General features: G+C 42.3%; 1 protein-coding gene across 1 annotated transcript in view; it reads left to right on the forward strand.

The window, feature by feature from the left end:
* Positions 1-17,665, forward strand: part of PDIA5 (protein disulfide isomerase family A member 5) — a 100,507-nt gene that overhangs the window by 9,168 nt on the left and 73,674 nt on the right. The window contains exons 2-3 of the mRNA XM_032692622.1: positions 2,940-3,066; positions 5,783-5,870. Of these exons, the coding sequence (XP_032548513.1) occupies positions 2,940-3,066; positions 5,783-5,870 (215 nt within the window). The remainder of the gene's footprint in view (positions 1-2,939; positions 3,067-5,782; positions 5,871-17,665) is intronic.

Genomic DNA, 17,665 nt, shown 5'->3' on the forward strand with positions numbered 1-17,665 from the left:
AGAGCAGCCCTGTGGCTGGGACTGGTATCTGGTGGAAATGACCGCTTGGCATCACTTGCCTTGAACAGAGCTGGTTCTTCTGGAGGTTTAACAATAAACCGGCCTCTCCTTTATTCCTGGATAGGGTCTTGATTAATTTCAGCAGGAGAAAGCTGGAGAGTTCGGAACTACTTAATTCTTATCAGTTTGCAAACACCATGTAGTGCAAATGCAAACTGGGAGGTGATGAACTTTCCCGCTCAGCCAATATCCTCCCAGTACTGCTGCGGCTGCCTTAGATGTGCAGGCAGGGCGTTTTTGTCCAGTTCTGCCTTTGGATTGGACCTTTTGGGTTTTATAACCAGGAAAAGCTGCCACATTAATCTTAATTAAAGGGAGATGATGATTTATTCGGCAGGGCTGACTGGTGTGCTTATATGCACAATGCCTTTCCCGGTGGGTTTTGGTCTAAACCATAGGAACAGAGAGAGCTACTGTAGTAAAACTGTGGGAAAATGGGTAACATGTATTGATTTGATACCTGGAGAGGAATTGGGCAGAGTAGCAGTGGATATGTGCAATGTGGCGTGTCTCCCTCCCAGCGCCTACTGTTCCACCAGCGCATCAAGTTTTCTGTTAGTGACAACACTGACAAGGCAGTAGTTACAGCTGTCATTGTTTCCAGAATCCAACTTTTCTAGAAGTTTATAGCTCTGCCATTATAAGGAAAGGGGGAGGAAAAAAAAAAAGAAGAAAAAAAGTCACTGAAATTGGTGAAACAACCTTTCCATCTGGAAAATACCTGTACTTAGAACTGTAGAATGGTTTGGATTGGAAAGGGCCTTAAAGACCATCTAGTTCCAATGCCCCTCTTCTGACCTATCATTAAAAACTGGACAGATGCTTTAAATAAAGTTCATAATACCATTTGGTGTCATGTTGAAAGTGGCTTTTGTGGCTTTTTTTACTCCAATTATTTCTTTTTAGCAGAGTTCATAGACTAGAGTATCCTTAATTGAGTCCAGTTCCTTAAACTACAGGCAACCTGTAATTCCACCTTTCGCTGTGTTCAGCCTTAGTTCAGTTAAGTCAAGGCATAAATAAAAATCTAAGACATTTGAATAGTTACAAAAAATTGAGGCAAAGGGAGAAGTTTTTAAATAAAGTTTAAATTTATTATTATATAAATTATTTAGGATTAAATAGATCTGCCCATAAGTCAAAGTTAGATTAATTCCTCGTATGGCTGAAGTAGGAAGGCTGAGCTCTGGACATCTGGAGTTAGAAGAATGTGAGTCTTTTGGTCAATGTAAAGCATCAAGGATGTTTATGCTGAAAGTAGGGCCTGACTTGCAATTGTGTACTTTTCCTTCTCACAGTTAGACCGTTTGGTCAGCAAGGCTCAGTGGTGGGAATCCTGCCTGTGGAGTGGGGTAACTTGTTCACTCCTAGATTTTATGTTACAGGTGTATTTTCTAGTAAATTTAAATAACCACATATGTCCTGGCTGTTTTGAGGATGACCTCCATTTCAGCTCAGCATCTTTACATTGCCATGTGTGTCCCAGGACTCCCCCCACCTTGCTCTCTTTTCCACATGTAAAAACTTCTGGCACTTATAAAGTCTGTTTCTTAGGTGCAGGTTTTGTTTCTGTGCCTCAGTGATAGTGGTGTTTGCAAATAGCTATATTTGTAATGAAGTCTGTGCCTGGGGCTGCACTGTCCTGACTTTGATTGTCTTAGTCCCTTCTTTGAATGCTGCATATTGTAATATATGGGATGCAAGGAAAACAGCCTCTTACTTCTTCACATCCACCCTGGACACATTTTCCAGCCCATCTGGAGTGAGGCACGATCAAAATGAGTTCTGTAATTAAGAAAACCTTGAACCTCTTGTATGTGTTAGGCAAATGAGGTAAAGCTTTTAGCCAAGCAATTAAGTGTTAAGGTTTTACTGTAAGGTGAATGGAAACTAGATAATTTCTCCAGCTAAGCTTCCCATAATCATTCCATTAGCATGACTTCAGTACAGTGTGGAACGGAGGCAGCATAGCCTGATGGATAAGATTATTATTATTATTATTGTTATTATTGAATGTTACTGCAGTACAAATGAGCAGTAGAAGCCCCAGCTGACGTTATGGTCATAATTTGATAGGAGTTTTACTTTATGACAGACAAACTTTGCTCTGGAAGAGTTGTGATTTAAATAGACCAAAAGATGCAGTAAAAAATAATTTCTTTGCATAGATACAGAGCTGAGATGCAGAGAGATTAAATGCTGTGTCTTCCATGTGGCCAGCGGAAGCCAAAGTTGATCTTGTGGCAAAGACACTGCTCTGTGTGTGATACAAGATGGACACTGGGAAACATAAACCCCATTCCAGTTTGAGAGGGTGTGTAGGAGAGGGTTGTGCTTAGTGCTGTAATGTGGATGCTGGATTACTTGCATATTCTGTTCTCATTTCCTTTGTCTGCTCTGTGTCAGTGTGGGTTATTTTAGCTTCATAGCTCTCACTGTCTTTAGTGGGATATCAAAGTACTCCATTGAGTTTGCAGCGTATTTTGAGATCTAGGGACAAGAGTGCTCTTGAAGTGGCAATTTGCTACTCCTCTTGTTAGAGTATATTAAATTTATATAAGAATTTTTATCTGATTATCTGACTAGGGAACAAACTGCTGAAGGGGATGGCATCTTAACTAAAACTGTATTTCTTGATATTGTGTTTATCTCTCCACTTAAGGAGGTGTATTTGGAATGGTATTGGTCCAGTTTCAATAAATCATGTGCATGGCTCTTTTTTTTTTTGGCTTTTGCTGATCAAATCAATATGATAGTTTATTTAAGGCAGCATGCCTCAAGATTATAGAAAAATGTTGAGGCAATTTGCAAAAGCAGTTTGTATTTTGTTTCTTTGCATGGGAGCTGTTACTGATGTTTCTGGCTTTGTGTTTCTGTAGGCATTCTTGCCAGCATTCGTGTACTCCTTGAAGGTGTCTCCACTCATTGAAAAAATAAGTGATCACAAGGATTTTAAGAAGCTTCTCAGGACACGGAATAACATACTAGTGCTGTATTCCAAATCTGGTAAGTCCTCTCCCCCTTTTTTTTTTTTTTTGATGTCACAGCTTGTTGTGACACAAGCAAGGTGTGTACCAACGGGCTTCTACGTGACTACAAGGGCTTCTTCAGGAATAGTGTCCTTTGTTTTAACTCAGAGGCTCCTGGTGTTTCAAGATTGGAGTCATCTTGATTCAGCCCTCTAATTGCTCTGTCACATTGGCAAAAATGTATTTTATTCTGGCTTTATCTCCAGAAATGGCTCCCTGTAATAAGAGCTTTCTAGTGTGTTTATCACAGTAGTTTGCAAGTTTTGATTTCCTGGTGACACTGAAAGGCTTAATGAATAGTTACAGCACTGAAATCAATCCATCTTTGCTTCTGACAGCTTTGAGTGTCCCATGGTTGTCTTTCAGCTTTAATTAACAAAATATAAAAATAAAAAATGAACTGTTGTGTAAGAGGGAGAAATGACTCATCTCATGTTATGCCACCTGTCCCCTTGAATCCTTTGGTTGTCTTGTCTTTCCTTCAGGCTTTCCTTTCTGGCTGTTTACTTACTTATTTGCTCTTCCTTTTGCTCTGCTCTGGCTATACTGTTGCCTTGTTTGTTTTGATGTGTTGTTTTGTGTGACACCATGTAAAATAAATAAACTATCTTTAAATTCATACACAAGTGCGGAATGGTATTGTGAATGTGGAAGTCATTGGAGAGCAAGAAGTAAAATGTGTCACTATGATTATTTTCTTTATTGTTTTTGTTGTTGCTTCCTTTTCCTTCCTGTAGGCAAGCTGTAGAAGATAATGCTTTGTTTGGGTATTGTGTCCTCCTTTTCTGACCTGTTGCAAAGGTCTTATCTAAATTAAACACAATGATGGTAGAGTTGCTCTGGGTTTATAGCGTATCAAATGGGAGCAGTATATGGTGACTAATATCCTCTTGTCCCCATTGCCCCAGTATCAGAGAATCTTGCAGACAAAGAGGTGCAGGAGCTGCAATAATTAACTTTGTTTCCTAAAGATTATTCTGAAACAGTTAAAATTATAAGTGTGACTTATTGTTTAAAAAATTGTGTTTTGCTACAGTGGGGAACTTTGAGCACTTGAACTTGGCCAAATGGTTTTGTAGTAACAGGTTCAAAGTAAAAACCATAAAAGAGTTTCTAATACCTTTTGATTTTGAAAGGAACACTTTAGATAAAAAGACATCTGTATTATTCAGCTTCTTAAAGGGAAAATTTTCTTTTTACGCTTAATATTTTAAGTGGTGGTTGCTTTCATTTTTAGTAGCACAACCAGAACACTTCAGCTGTGACACTCATCTAATAAATGTTGCCCTATGGGCATTGTTCAAAAGCCATGTTATGGAGATTTCTTTTTTTTCTGTTTTTGTTATTTAATTGGTTGGTTTTAGCAATCTAAAGCATTGCATGCAGAGCTGACTGTGGGATTAATGTTTCTTCCTAGAACAGTGATCCTTGTACAATTAGAATTCTGTCACCCAGAGAGGGAGAGGAAAAAAAGAGAGAGGAATTTGGAGGTGCAGTTCTAATCCCAGATATGCATCCCCCAGCTGTAATGAGATGTTGGCCAGCATCTGATCATGCTGCTGGAACAAAGTGTTTGCTTCCCAGCTGAGCAGAACTAGGTGACACTTTTTATCTCATTCAGAGAACTCATTGGTTTCAGGAGGTGTCCTCATTTGTAGATGTTTAGTTCACCTTACCAGCCAGGTGTCCTGCCAGGGCTGCTCAGCTACTGAGTTTTCTGGGACAAATGGGTCCCTGAATGCTTTTATTTTTAAAAGTGTGTTTGAGGGGGTATCCCTCAAATATCCCAATGTCTCTGCTTGTCTACTCTGATATCTACAGGCCATCACTTTCTCAAATGCTAGAGGCAAGACATCGGTCTATAGGATCATTTGGCCTGACCCAATGTAGACATTCTTACATTCAGTTTGTTGAAATAGTTATGGAGATCTGAAAGAGACTCTGGGTTTCTATTTTTTGTTTATCAAGGAAGGAAACAGTTCCTATTAGATTTTTGGGGGGACTGATACTTCTTTCTACCACAATACTTTTCTCTCTTCTGTTTATTTTTAATACCATTTATAAGACTTCTTTGGAATGGAAGTGTTTTGCAAAATCTACAAATGTGGCATGGCATTATAAAAATCTCTGTTGGGTATCTGTAATACAGCCAGTTCTTGGAAGTACCTTTTCAGGGTGCTCCTCAGGACTGTTGGTTTGGGTGTCTCCAAGGGTTATTTGAGAATAAAGTGTGTTATTTTCTGGGTATGACAGGGGTAGAATTAGGGAGAGTTAGGCTGAATGCCTTGCCCTTACAGTTGATGAAAGTCCTAAATGAAATTGCTCTAATTAGCAGGCGTGGCACAAACTGGTTCATGCCCAGCCACAGGGAAAAGGCAATGTTGGAATAGAAACTGGTTTGCAGGAGAAGACACAGTATAGCTCCATTAATGTAGCTCAGGGAGCATGCCTGGAGGTATGAATTTCTGTGTTGTTTTAAGGGGAGAGAGGAAAGGAGCCATGCAGCTTCAGCTGCAGCCAGCTTTCCTTCTAGTTTACAGAAGATTTTACTGATCCCTGTCATACTGGTTTCTTCAAATTAGACAAAATGTTCTTCTGGTGCTTCAGAACAAAGAAGCACACCATTGTGTTCTACTATGTGGAGTAGTAATGCTGTTGTTCATTTATTTTTATTATTTTATTTTGTCTTCCAGCTGCTGCTGCGGAAAGCTCACTCAGGTTATTGTCCAGCGTGGCCCAGGAGGTGAAAGGACGAGGTACTATAGGCTGGATAGACTGTGGGTATGTGTCACATTAGTTTTCTTCTTTTTTTCCCCTCTGTCCTTTTGGCTTTTGTTGCTGACTTAACGTTTTTGATGTCTCTGAAACTTTTTGCCTTTAACCGAACCCACATCATTCTGTGCAGTTTCTTCTGTAGGGAGCCTGTATCTTACTACCCTCTCTTCCTTTGGACTTGTGGTGGGGAATAATTCTTTTCCTTATGGCTGTTGTCACTTCTCTGACAGGATGTTTTTCACCCTGAAGCTGGAGACCCCAGCTAGCATCGCCTTTCATAGGGGACACTGTGGAAACACTGACTGCCCTGGCTTTTCCACAAGCCAAGGCAGGAGGAATCCCACATGTTGTGCCTCAGCTGGAGGGCGATGCAGTTCTGCTCCGACAGCAAACGTTGCATGAGCAGTAAGGCTGTTTGCTTGGTTTTGAAACGTCCACTCCTTTGTGTGGACATCAACAAGATGTGCTTTCTTTTGAAGACTTTCCTCTGTGCTTGCCTAAGTTCCTGGCAGTTTTTAATGTGAAGGCAGGGAAACTTGTTTTTGTAAGTGGTTGTGTCTGTGGGGAGGAATGAACAGGTGTGTGCTTTCTGGCTTGCAGATGTGAAAGCCTCCACTGTGGTTCAGCTCAATAACACGTTGCTTTTGGTTTTAGCTTGTGTATCATAGTGCCTCTGCAGCTTTGAGAGCTTTGCCTGCAGGTGGCAAGTTCCCCTTCCTGCACTGCAGAGGAACAGCTTGCTGCCTACCTGTGTGTTTGGGTGGATTGCCATGATATGAACAGATTGTACACTGTACACAAATGTAAAGTCAGCTGTGTACATCATGTTGCTCCCTTAAAATTGTACTTTGAAACTAACCCTCATCCATCAAGCAGTGACCCAGAATAAGTCATTGGTAAATCAAAGTTAACGTGTTTTTGTTCTTGGCTAACCTGTGTTGCTCTCCCCCTGCCACCAGGCAGGTATCTCTCCCGTGGAGTCCTCCGCTTCGGCCTTCTGTTTGCATTCTGCTGGGCTCATCCAAGTGCACACACACTTTCATCTCTGTCCAACTGATGGGCAAAGTGTTCCAAGTTATCCTCTGGCAGAAAGCAGGACTGTTCCTTGGAAGTCAGTGAAGCCTGTACCACTTCCCACCTGCTGAAAAGCCAGCCGGTAAATTGTATTGATCCTGATGAGGTGAACGTTGTGTGGAGATCTGGCATACCTTTGAAATCCATGAAAGCCAATCTCCTTTTCTGACAAAAGCAGTGATTAATAATTTTTGGTTGTCAATAATGAGGGCTAACAAATAGGATACTGAGCCAGCCTCTTGACTTCAGTTTCTAATCAGCCCCATTTCTGACTATGGAGTGGTCACTACCTTTTTGTTTGGTGACCTCTTTGGTTTTAGGCTACTCTGTGTTGGCGGACTTACTGTTCGCCATGTGTGTGTACCTGACATGTGTATACAAGTGCTGGAATGATGAGGCTGTTCATCTGGCCCTTCAAAATGCTGCTCTAATATAACTAAGCAGTAACCATCTCCAGAATTTATTTTAGTTCTGGGTTGGAGAAGGAAAGGTTCTGTGTTTAGGACTTCAGTTTGAAATCCATGGAAGTTTTGGCACTTAGTTCCATGGGTCAGTCTCCACTCCTGAGTTTGTTAGTGGTGGTGATGGGGAGAGAAATGTATTGTTTGGTTTTGCTGTAAAATGAACTTCAATTCATCAAACCCTAATATGCTCTAAATTTCCAAACGTTGACACCTAGACCAAACTTTTGTTATGGCAGTTACTTGCAAGAAATATATTTTCAAGTCTCCTCAGGTAGTGCTTTAATACATTTCATAGGAAGCTTGGTATCTGCAGTGCCTTTCCTCTGACCACAGTGGGGAAATATTTAAGTTAAGTTTCCTGTATCTAATGAAAGGTGAGTTAATCCCACTCCTGCCAGAGTGGCTCAAGCTATTCTCCATCTGCAAGTGTGCTGGGAAGTTTATTTGCAAGCCTTCATGCCGAAACAAGCAGCCTGGTGAGGGTCATGCCCTAAGAGGTTGGGAGACTAGAGAATAGATTAGTAGGTTCCCAAAATTGACTTTGATGCTGGTACAATCAGATTACTACTTGCTGAGTGGCAGGCAATGGCCAGTATGCTGTAACATGGCAGTAGGTGTAGTTCTCTGTTGGAGGGTGAAGCAGTGCTTTCTTTCAGATCACTTGTTTGGGAAGAACCTGGAAAAAATAGCTGGGCATTTTTCAGAGATGTCCTTCTATTCTTTTTATCATTCCTGCAGAGGGATGTCATAACAGAGTTTGTGAACTTGCCTCATGGTGCAAGGTGAGCTGGAAGACTGGCTTGTTGTGGTGAAGGAGGTCTTAGCGGATGCAAAAAAACCCCTCAAACGAATAGTTTGAGCCTGAACCAAGTTTTGTGGTCAATTTGCTTGCTGAGCTTTTGAAGCATTCTGAAATGAATCTCAAAGCATTGAGGTAACTTTTAAACAATTTTTTTTCTTGAAAGGTTTTTTCCTTTGCTTATTGCTTTTTTTTTTAAATTGTATACAGGTGGCTGCAAAGTGCGGCCCACCTCGTTGCAGTGGTAATACCAGAGAGTGCTGTCTGTCACAGGTCACAAAGGGCTGGTTGTATGGCCTGAACAGCTGAGTCCTGCCAGAGTGGCTCAAGCTATTCTCCTGCTGCAAGTGTGCTGGGAAGCTTATTTGCAAGCCTTCGTGCCGAAACAAACAGCACACAGATGCAGGGATATTTACAGCACAGGCTCAATTTGTTTTACAAATACTGACAAAAAATGTCTTGTTTGGCAGCAATATTTAGCAGGAAATTTTGGCTTTGCTCTCCGCGTCCCGCTGTACTGGGCTTCTTTGCCTTCAGATCCAAGCATTGGCAAGGCTGGCATACATGCAGAGCTGTGGTTTGTGTCTCTGCTTCCCTGTGGCGGTGACGGCAGTCAGTGCCTTTTCTTTCTTCATCGATGGTGCTTTTTTTGTTTCTTGTCATTCTCCTTCCCATCAGGAGAAAGCAAGAGCACACTGCTCCGCTGATGGAGATCATTATGGATTGCTAAGTCTCTGCAGTGTGTTCTGTATTTCATACAGCAGAGGGGAGTGTGCAGGTTTGTGGCCGGAAGGGGCTGCCTGAATGGCTGGTTTGCATGGAAACTGTGCTCCTTGGCTTTGGCTTCTCTCGAGTCTGTGGTATGAGACAGAGGTTAGATCTGAGCTTTCAGTTCCAGGTTGAGTGGTCTCAAGGAGACCAGGGAAGTTAGTTTTTCAGCATAATGTAGCAGAATACTTGGGTTTCTTGCTGATACAGTTAGTGTGGACTAGAGCAGCTTGCCGCTTATCTTGTCACTTTGAGGCAGGATAGCCAAGTTCCCCAGAGTGCCTGGGCTTGGGAGATGTGGGGCTGGGAATGCCAGGTGCCTGCCTTTCCTGCTCAGTTGGGCTCGCTGGTGCTAATGGCGAGCTGGAGCGGGGCCATGTGAGCACATGTCCAGAGACACCTCTGCATATGGCACTGCAGATAAGGTCCTTGTTCGGGAGATTTCAGTCCTTTCGACACCTCCTTCTAGACATGAAGGGGCAGCACAAGAATTGCTTGCAGCGTTGAAGTGGTCACTGCTCACTGCTGTGTTCTGAGATAGCATATGTGGCTCTGTACACAGTTAGATATTAAGCTATTTCAGTTGTGAATAAAAGACCCACCAGTAAAGTACAAAAATACACTTTATTTTAGCCTTTCTGTGTTTTAATTAGGAACTTCTCGCTGAGGTGTTTGATGTTCAATGAATGGCGGTGTGAGAGACAAAGGAATTTTGAATTAATCATGCCTGGTAAATTGCCTGGTGTTGGGGATAGAGCACAGTGTTGCAGGTTGCTAAATCTTCAGTGTTCCACAGATGGATCAGTCATCTTGGGAGCAGGAGTTTTGGGACTTGTGTCTGGGGAGGCACCACGTTAATAGGCGCTGAGAGTTACAGCCTCTGTTCCTGGCGCTGCGAATGAGTCACTTCTTGTTACTTTGTGCTGTTACAAAAGGTGTTTCTGTTTTCCAGGCAACTGGGTAAATATTGCCTGATTCATTAGTCGATGTTTAGAAAGAGTTTGGAGAACTTTGAAAGGAAAAATTCTGCAGCAGCATGAAAGAGTGCTCTGTAGGGCGTTCAGATACTATTGGAATGGGCATGTAAAAAAGCAAAGGGTTGGGCTATTTATTGAGTTATTTTTTAGTTGTAGGCTGATAGAAATTTGGAAAAATTAAGGGCATCGTTAAGGGAATCATAAGGAGTTGAAAGCTTAAGATGTCTGCAAAAAAGAAAATGTCATTTCCTTTTGTGAGAGAGTGGCTGCTGCTAACTCTAACAGCAGGTTGGAGTTTGTGCTGCGTCCTCCTACATCTCCCAAAACCTTTGTCTTTTGAGGCGTGGTACAGCTGAGGGTAAAGCATTGATGTGGTCAAGTAAAAGAGGAGTTTTGAGAAAAATAAAAACTCCTGGCAAGTCCTTATGGTGGCAAGTAAAAGGTACAAAGTGATGTGCCTGGGAACACAAAAAGATGGAATTGCCTCTTGAATGAAAGCCAAAGGTTTTGTTGCTTGTCTTTAAAGCAGACAGAGCTCAAGTCCCAATTTGTGATGTCCTGAGGTCTTGTTTTGAAGAATAATCCTTATAAAGTTACTCTCTAGCCTTCTTGAGTGGGTTTTGTGATAGGCAATGGTATGGCCAAGGATTGATGTTACTTGGAAGAGTGTAACTAGTTTGGATGAAGTGGAAAGAAAGTAAAATGGCTTTTTTTAAGAGAGGAAGATGTGCTTGGCAGGTTATAAAGCACACTGTGGTCGGATGCAGCTTTGAAGAGGTTGAAAGTAGCTCTACACTCGTGGGTTTTCTTGTTAATGAATTGTTTCGAGTTTTTTATTAACTCTAACTCCTGCCCAATTGTGGATTGGTATTTTCAAAAAAACACCCATTTCTTTGGCTCTGGGTAATTATTCTCTGCTCAAACTTGCACGGTTCCCTTTGCTGTAGGTCCCAAACATAAACAAAGCTGTGTGATTTCCATCTGCTGTCATAACGCGTGTGCTTGGCTTTAGCACATCAGACTGCTAGGAAGAGGAAATGCCATCTGGTTAAAATGTCTGACTAATTTTCGTTGGTTTTAATCCCACTTTTTCTGCTTTAGTGTGTCATTCTTTTAGTCCCTTTTGTGTGTCATGTGCCTCATTCTTGTAGTCCCCATCCCCAATAATTGTTGTTGTAGCAGTCCCATGATGCTTAACATAAAGGTAGGACCATAATTTGTCTGGCAAAGAAGTCCTTTCAAGGCTACGCAGCTAAACGTGCTGGTTCACGAGAGAGACAAATCTCACGGGTAGTTGTCCTTTCTGGGGTAACCCCCAATATCTGTGTTTATCTGCCTTTTAGATGAAATCTTGACAAATTTCTAATTTCCTAATGCATTGATACGGAAAGGCTTTACCCATACACACAATCATAGAAGAATGTGTTTAATGCTTTGACATAGCAGGGAGAAATTTCAGAAATAAGGCTGCTAGTACAGATGGTGTAAAGTGTCATTTTGCTCTCTAGTTTTTACCTTCACTCCTATGAAGCCACTCAGAAGTAAGATTTAAGAGAATAAGTCTACTCATCTGCCTTACTTGTAGCTGAACTTTAAAGCTGATGAAAAGCTTTGAAATTGCGAATAAAAATGACCAGATCTAATTGAGAGGAAAAAAAAAAAAGGAGGAGTGCTGCTCTTGCCCTGATGCAGTGCTTTCCATCCAAGTAGATTTACAGTGTCTGGGATTTCTGCCTTTTTCTACAGTAGCTTTGAAGGCAAAGGGCAGCGTCAGCTCCAGAGTGGATGGCACTTAGTTTTAGGTGCCAGCCTGAGGGAGGTAGCAGGGACTCCACTTGCAGCTGGTCCAGGGGAGGAATGCAAGTGTCCCTCAGGAATATTTTGTGAGTTATACTGACAGTGTGGTCCTTGTGTGGATGCAATTTATATGGGCAAACTGTGCATTTACAGCATAGATTTTCGATGCCTTCCTCTTTTCTCTGTCATAACCCATCTGCATGGTTAATGCTCATTCACATTAAAACCCTTTTATTTTCCTGTAAGAGTGACCATGCAGGAAGTGTTATGCCAGTCCGAAAAAGGTTCCTTTTTTAAGTAGGCTCTCAGTTCCTAACATAGACCCATGCAGTTTGGTGCATTGCATTAGTTGAGAAATGCAGATAATTTAACTAAAATGCACAGTAGTGGTTGGATGTATGAGCATGGGCTCATGTCTAAGTTTCATCGTAACCGTGAGTATTCCGTGTGTTTTGCCTAGAATTGCTCATTAACTGAATCTTCAATGTTGCTGCTTTTCAGACCAAAAGAAGAGTAAGCAAGCTAAGATTTAATGTAAAGAAAGTTTCCTCTATTTTCCTGCATCCAGTACTTTATTTAAAGCATCCTTCAGCATCCATCCTTTAGTGCAGCTAAAAGTCATAAAACGGGCACCAAAGGAACAGTACAACGTGCTGCAGTGTCTGTGTATCTGTAGGTGACATGTTCAAAACCTGCTTTTGTGGAGTTCTTAGATTAATGTGAACTCAAAGATAGTGACGGTCACCTTCTGTCCCAGTTTAGGGCAGTGTTCCCCTGTGCCAGGTTGTGTGAGTTAGTGGAGGCCTGATGAGGAAAGCTGCTGCTTTGCAAACAGTTTGAGTGTTCGGTTGTTTTAGAAGTATCTGCAAAGCCTTTGGTGGCTCCTGTGAATGTGTTCACCTTATTTCTGTGCAGGTGTGTGGGCTGCCAAGTGCCTCTTGCTAATTTGTATTTCCATGGAAAGTACCATTCATTAATAACTTCTTGACTTTCTGCAGGGCTGGAGCTTATAATTTTTCCCCTTAATTGTTTTTGCTTGACGTTATGACGATACCTGTTACCTTTTTGTCTTGGTTTTCTTTCAGCTTTTTGGCTTGCTCTTGCTTGGCAGCGAGAATTCATCTCATGGGTTTTAATTTTCAGAAAATACTTCTTTTTAATCTCATTCCTATAGATTTGTGGCCTCTCTAATTGACTAATGGGCACAGAGAGTCATTTGTATTGGGTGACAAGTGGTGCTGGGTCTCCACAGCACATGGATTATTCTGTTTGCATTCCTGGCACGTTCCAGGGGAGCATTTGGAGCAGAAGTCTGCAATCACCTTGCAGGTCACAGGGGGAATTTTTGCTGTATTCTAGGGGGTAAAATCAGCCCTAAATTCAGATGAGAGTCTGTCCTGTTTGTGTGCTAATCCTTATCTTTAATTCTTTCCAGCAATATGTTTTCTGGTTTTGGTTTTCATGCTCCCCCATCCCTTAAAACATTCAAGCTTTTCATCTCCTGCGCTGTTTGAGTGGCTCCTTTGTTCTGTGCTATGGAAACCTGTTGCTATTGTTACTTCTTTTATAAGATAATTTTCATCAGGAACCTAGAACGGGAGCAAAATGTTGCTTTGTATTCCAAGATAAATCTTATATTTAAGCTTCCTATGCTGATTACTTCTGCATCCGTTTCTCCTGGGTCCTGTTCCTATTTTGATGCCTGCAGGTTCTTAAACCTCACTGAGGAGCGGAGTATCAAAGTACCTGTCTGCACCAGTAGCTGAGTATGGGTTTTCTGTTCGAGTAGATGGAAGCCATTACCATTCAGCTCTTTGGAGAAGTGCTTTTGCAAGCCAGGCTGATGGTTTGAGAAGTGATTTTTTTTTTCATCTCTAATTTCAGATCTGTCTCAAGGGAGTGAGTACAGAAAGGTCTGGATCATTACAGAGTATGAGGAGTCTTACAAATCTTACATACTGTCAGCAGCAGTAGCTGTGGCAGCTGCTGTCCTGGGATGGGAGGGAGGAGTGAGGATGATGGGGAGACAGGCAATGCCTGCAGTCTGAGAGGAGGAGAGTTGTGCAAGAGTCGATATTTTTTTGTTTGGTCAGCAAAGTACACAAACTGCTGTATTGTAAATGGATCACACTGTCTTTGTTGGAGCGTGGGATCAATGACTACAAGGAGCGTAGTCAAAATTCTATATTGTCCTCAACAATGGCTAATGAATTGCATTTTTGATTCTGAAACCTTGCAGGAGCATCTGACTACAACTGACTTATTTCCTCTTTCAGATTAGGTTTGCAAGTGCAAATGTGTTTTTTATTTTTAGGTGGCTTGAAGACATTTTTGCTGCTGACACCCCTTTTGCTGCTTTTTTTGGGTCACAAGCTCAATTAGTTGTTTGGCAGGATCTCAACTCCATGCTTTTTCAGGATGTTCATCAGTCTGTTGTCTAGAAAGGGTATTCTATGGAAGGTAGCCAGAGGGTGTTGCAGAGACTGTGCATTGGGCTAGGAAACCCTCTTTGATAATTCACTTCTCATGGCTGGGCTGAAATTGCAGTTGAAATTCCCTGAAGTTATAACGGGAGTTGTTCTCTGTAAGGTGGTTTTCACTGTGACATAAAAGAATGAAGGCACTTAAATGATGAGAGAAGAATGAAAGATTGTGCTGGTAACAAGATGACAGCTTTGACTAGTACCTTCCAAAGCTTTTCCAGTGTTGGGAGGCTTGCTGGGTAAGCAATCCTGTTTCTGCTCTGCCGAATAACAGGCTCTTGAAGCCTGTTTGTCTTCCTTACCTGCTCAGTTTTGTCTCTTCCAGCTGTTGGGACAGTGACAGTGTTTGTCTATTCAGCCACTGATACAACAGAGCCTCTGTTGCATTAGAGTCTACAGGCACAACCGTGATACAAGGGACTGCTAACGCATAATCTACATGGTTTTTGAGCCCTGTTTCAGATGGGCAGATGTACAGATAAAAGAGAAAATCTGTTTCGAGATTGTGAGGTCTGTGGTTTGCATGTGGTTACATGATATGCTGATAGAGGAATGAGATAGTTCTTGTGCAGGCAGATTTACTGACCTCGTTGCTTAAATTGGTTCTGTCAGCGTTTTTATTATTACTTCTCTTGTGCCTGGAAATACTGTAGGTGTGGATGAAAAAGAAAGCTGGGTGCAGTCTGCATTGCAAAGTGTTGGAGATGCCAGCACAGTGGCAGCGAAGTGACATGGCCACACAGCACGTGCACACGCTGCTGTTACGCTGGCAACTGGAGACCTGGACGTTTTTCCAAAGAGGGGATTGACAGTCATTCCAGATCCTTCCTCCCCAGGGGCTGATGTGATCATGGGGCTGTTTTCCCTTCTTCATGAGAAGCCAATGGGCAGCATTACGTGGTAAGGGAAATAATTAGGAAGCTGCAAAAGGTTTTATCTGTGCTCACGAAAGAGAATGTTGCTGAGGTTGTTTGGTCTTACCATGCTCCTTCAGGACCTATCAGGACCTATCTGAATTTGCCCCAGGGAAGGGTTTTTGCACTGCCACCTCCATGCACCATTTCTTACTTGGGATCCATCCAGCTTGGACTTGTTTTATTTTTAGAAACCACTGTAGACTTAAACTGCAGCCAAACTCCTGGGTCTTATTTTGTGTTCTTCCTGTCTAGTTTTATCCTCTGTTCTTTCTCTCTCCAAATTACCTTGACACATTGCTGCAAAAGCCTTTTTCTGTGTTGCTCCTGCCACCGGGGACTGCCATGAGTATCTGATCTGCTTCTCCATCCTTATGACCATGAGCTTCCAGGCTTGTGGAAGCAGCCCTGCATCTTGTGCTGCTCCTAAGGAATACCTGTGACACATCCTCTTCAGGTGCTGGTGAGCCAAAGGAGGCCAGATCTCCTTCACAAGTCCCTCACCCTCCTCCTGCCCTGTTAGCAGCTGGCTGCCTGTGCTAAGGGATTATTCATGCATGCTAATGCTGACAAGGGACCCCAGAGGTTTACAGAGAGTGCTCCAGTTGGGCTTCCTGCCAGCTCCATCATAACCCCAAATGACAGAAATGTGTCCCGGTAGAGGAGATGGGCATGTGAATGGAAAGGGCTGAAGTATTCCTGCGATGCATGCTATCTTTGCTGTTATTTAGACTTCTTGCTTAGTTAGGTCGACTGGGATCTTTCGTTTTGTTGTTCTCTTTACCAAGCTGCCGTACGTCTTCACTTCTCCAGCAAAGGCACGTTTTGGAGCCCTGCTTTGGTTTTGTGGGAAGGGAAGTGTGGAGAACATGCCTGTGGGAGTGGAAAGAAGCCGTGCTATTGTGCCACTTAAGGTTTGACCTTATTACCACATAGACAGCTGCTGGTTAGGTCCTTTGCGGTATTGAAAATAGGTTGATGCTTTGGATGATTTTCCAGGGAGATAATGCTGGATGATTGTAGGACTGCCTGCAGGGGTCCCTTCAGCAATAGCACAGCAGGGACTTGCAAAGGTTAGAATTGCTCTGGACGGAAACAGCATGGGATGGCTGCTGGGGATAAATTACTGACCTCATCCTCAAACCAGTATTTCCTGAGCCTGGTGCCTTGTCTGGAGTGGCTTGGCCTGGGTGGTACAGTGATGATTTTGGGGGTCTTTTTTGGGTCGTGGGGGTTTTTCTTTTTTTTTTTCTTTCTTTTTTTTTTTTTTTTTACTTTTAGTCATTATAACAAACTCTTACACTGCCTCTTCAAGTGATATAATTAAATTGTGAGAACTGGAGTCCTAATTACCCTCTCCCATGTGAGAGTTGAAGAGCTCATCTTCAGAGAGAGGCTGTTGGCTGAGATTCAAAAGAGACAAATCTCAGAGCAGCCTGCATCTGTGTTGATATTTACTCTTATTAAGAATAATGGTCATTAGCAAGTGATATCAGGGCAGGTTGCTCTTTGCAGGTTATTTTTGTCTGTCTGGAAGGGAAGGCAGAAGGGAAAGCAGAATGAGTCCATCTCTGCCATTTCTGTACATCTCCTTTTCTGCTTTTTCCAAAGAATTGTTAGTATAGCATCTGAACTGGTGGATCTGGCATGTGCAAAAATCTGCACTGATGCATGAAAAAATTACTGATGTGTATTTAGACATTTCCTATTCTGGGAATTTGCTCCTCATCCATCCCTTGCATCAGTGCAGATAGCTTGCATAAACAGGCTAAACTCTCAGTGCAGCGGTATAGAGAATCTGCTTCCTAAATGGTAGGAGATATACTGGAGCAAACTGCTGCTTTCTTTCCTGTGATAATGGCTGTGCATTCAGGCAGCTGTGTGAATCTCTGCAAAAGTAGAAATCCTGAAAGCAGGGCAGACTTAGATTCCAATGAAACAGCTATTCTTATCAGTTTTTTTTTAATAGAAACTCATGCAAACAGAAGATGAATTGTTAGGAGTTAGAGTGGTAGGAGTTGCTATCTGCTTGCTTGCACATGTAGCTCAGTAATAATGTTTTGTAGCCTTTTTCCAGTATAAACCATGCAGAACTTTCCTAACATGACTATCCATCCGGATCTCTAATGATATATAAGGGAAAATTACACTTTCTTGACCATATGGTTTGAAGTTGCAGTGAATAGGTGGTAGAACTGGCAACAGAATTCTCTTGATACCCACTTTAATCCTCTGCTGATGACAGAACAATTGGTCTGCACATCTTGGGGGTTGACAGACCCTGTTGCCTGAAGTGGGTTTCAGCATTACACTTGTTCACATCAGCCACCTCACATTTGTCTTGGCAAAGCTGAGGTAGCCACAAATACATGTGTATACTGGAAACATTTGGAAGTGTCTAGAAGAGCATTTACCAAAGTTGACTATGGTGCGGGCTGACTTTAGTTAACTGTCTGGCAGTGAGCTGCAGCAGGGCCACAAGAGTTGCTCTGTACCTCTAAATCTGTCTGGGGTAACACGAGAGG

Source organism: Chiroxiphia lanceolata, chromosome 7, assembly GCF_009829145.1.
Source record: "Chiroxiphia lanceolata isolate bChiLan1 chromosome 7, bChiLan1.pri, whole genome shotgun sequence".
Lineage (NCBI taxonomy): Eukaryota > Metazoa > Chordata > Aves > Passeriformes > Pipridae > Chiroxiphia > Chiroxiphia lanceolata.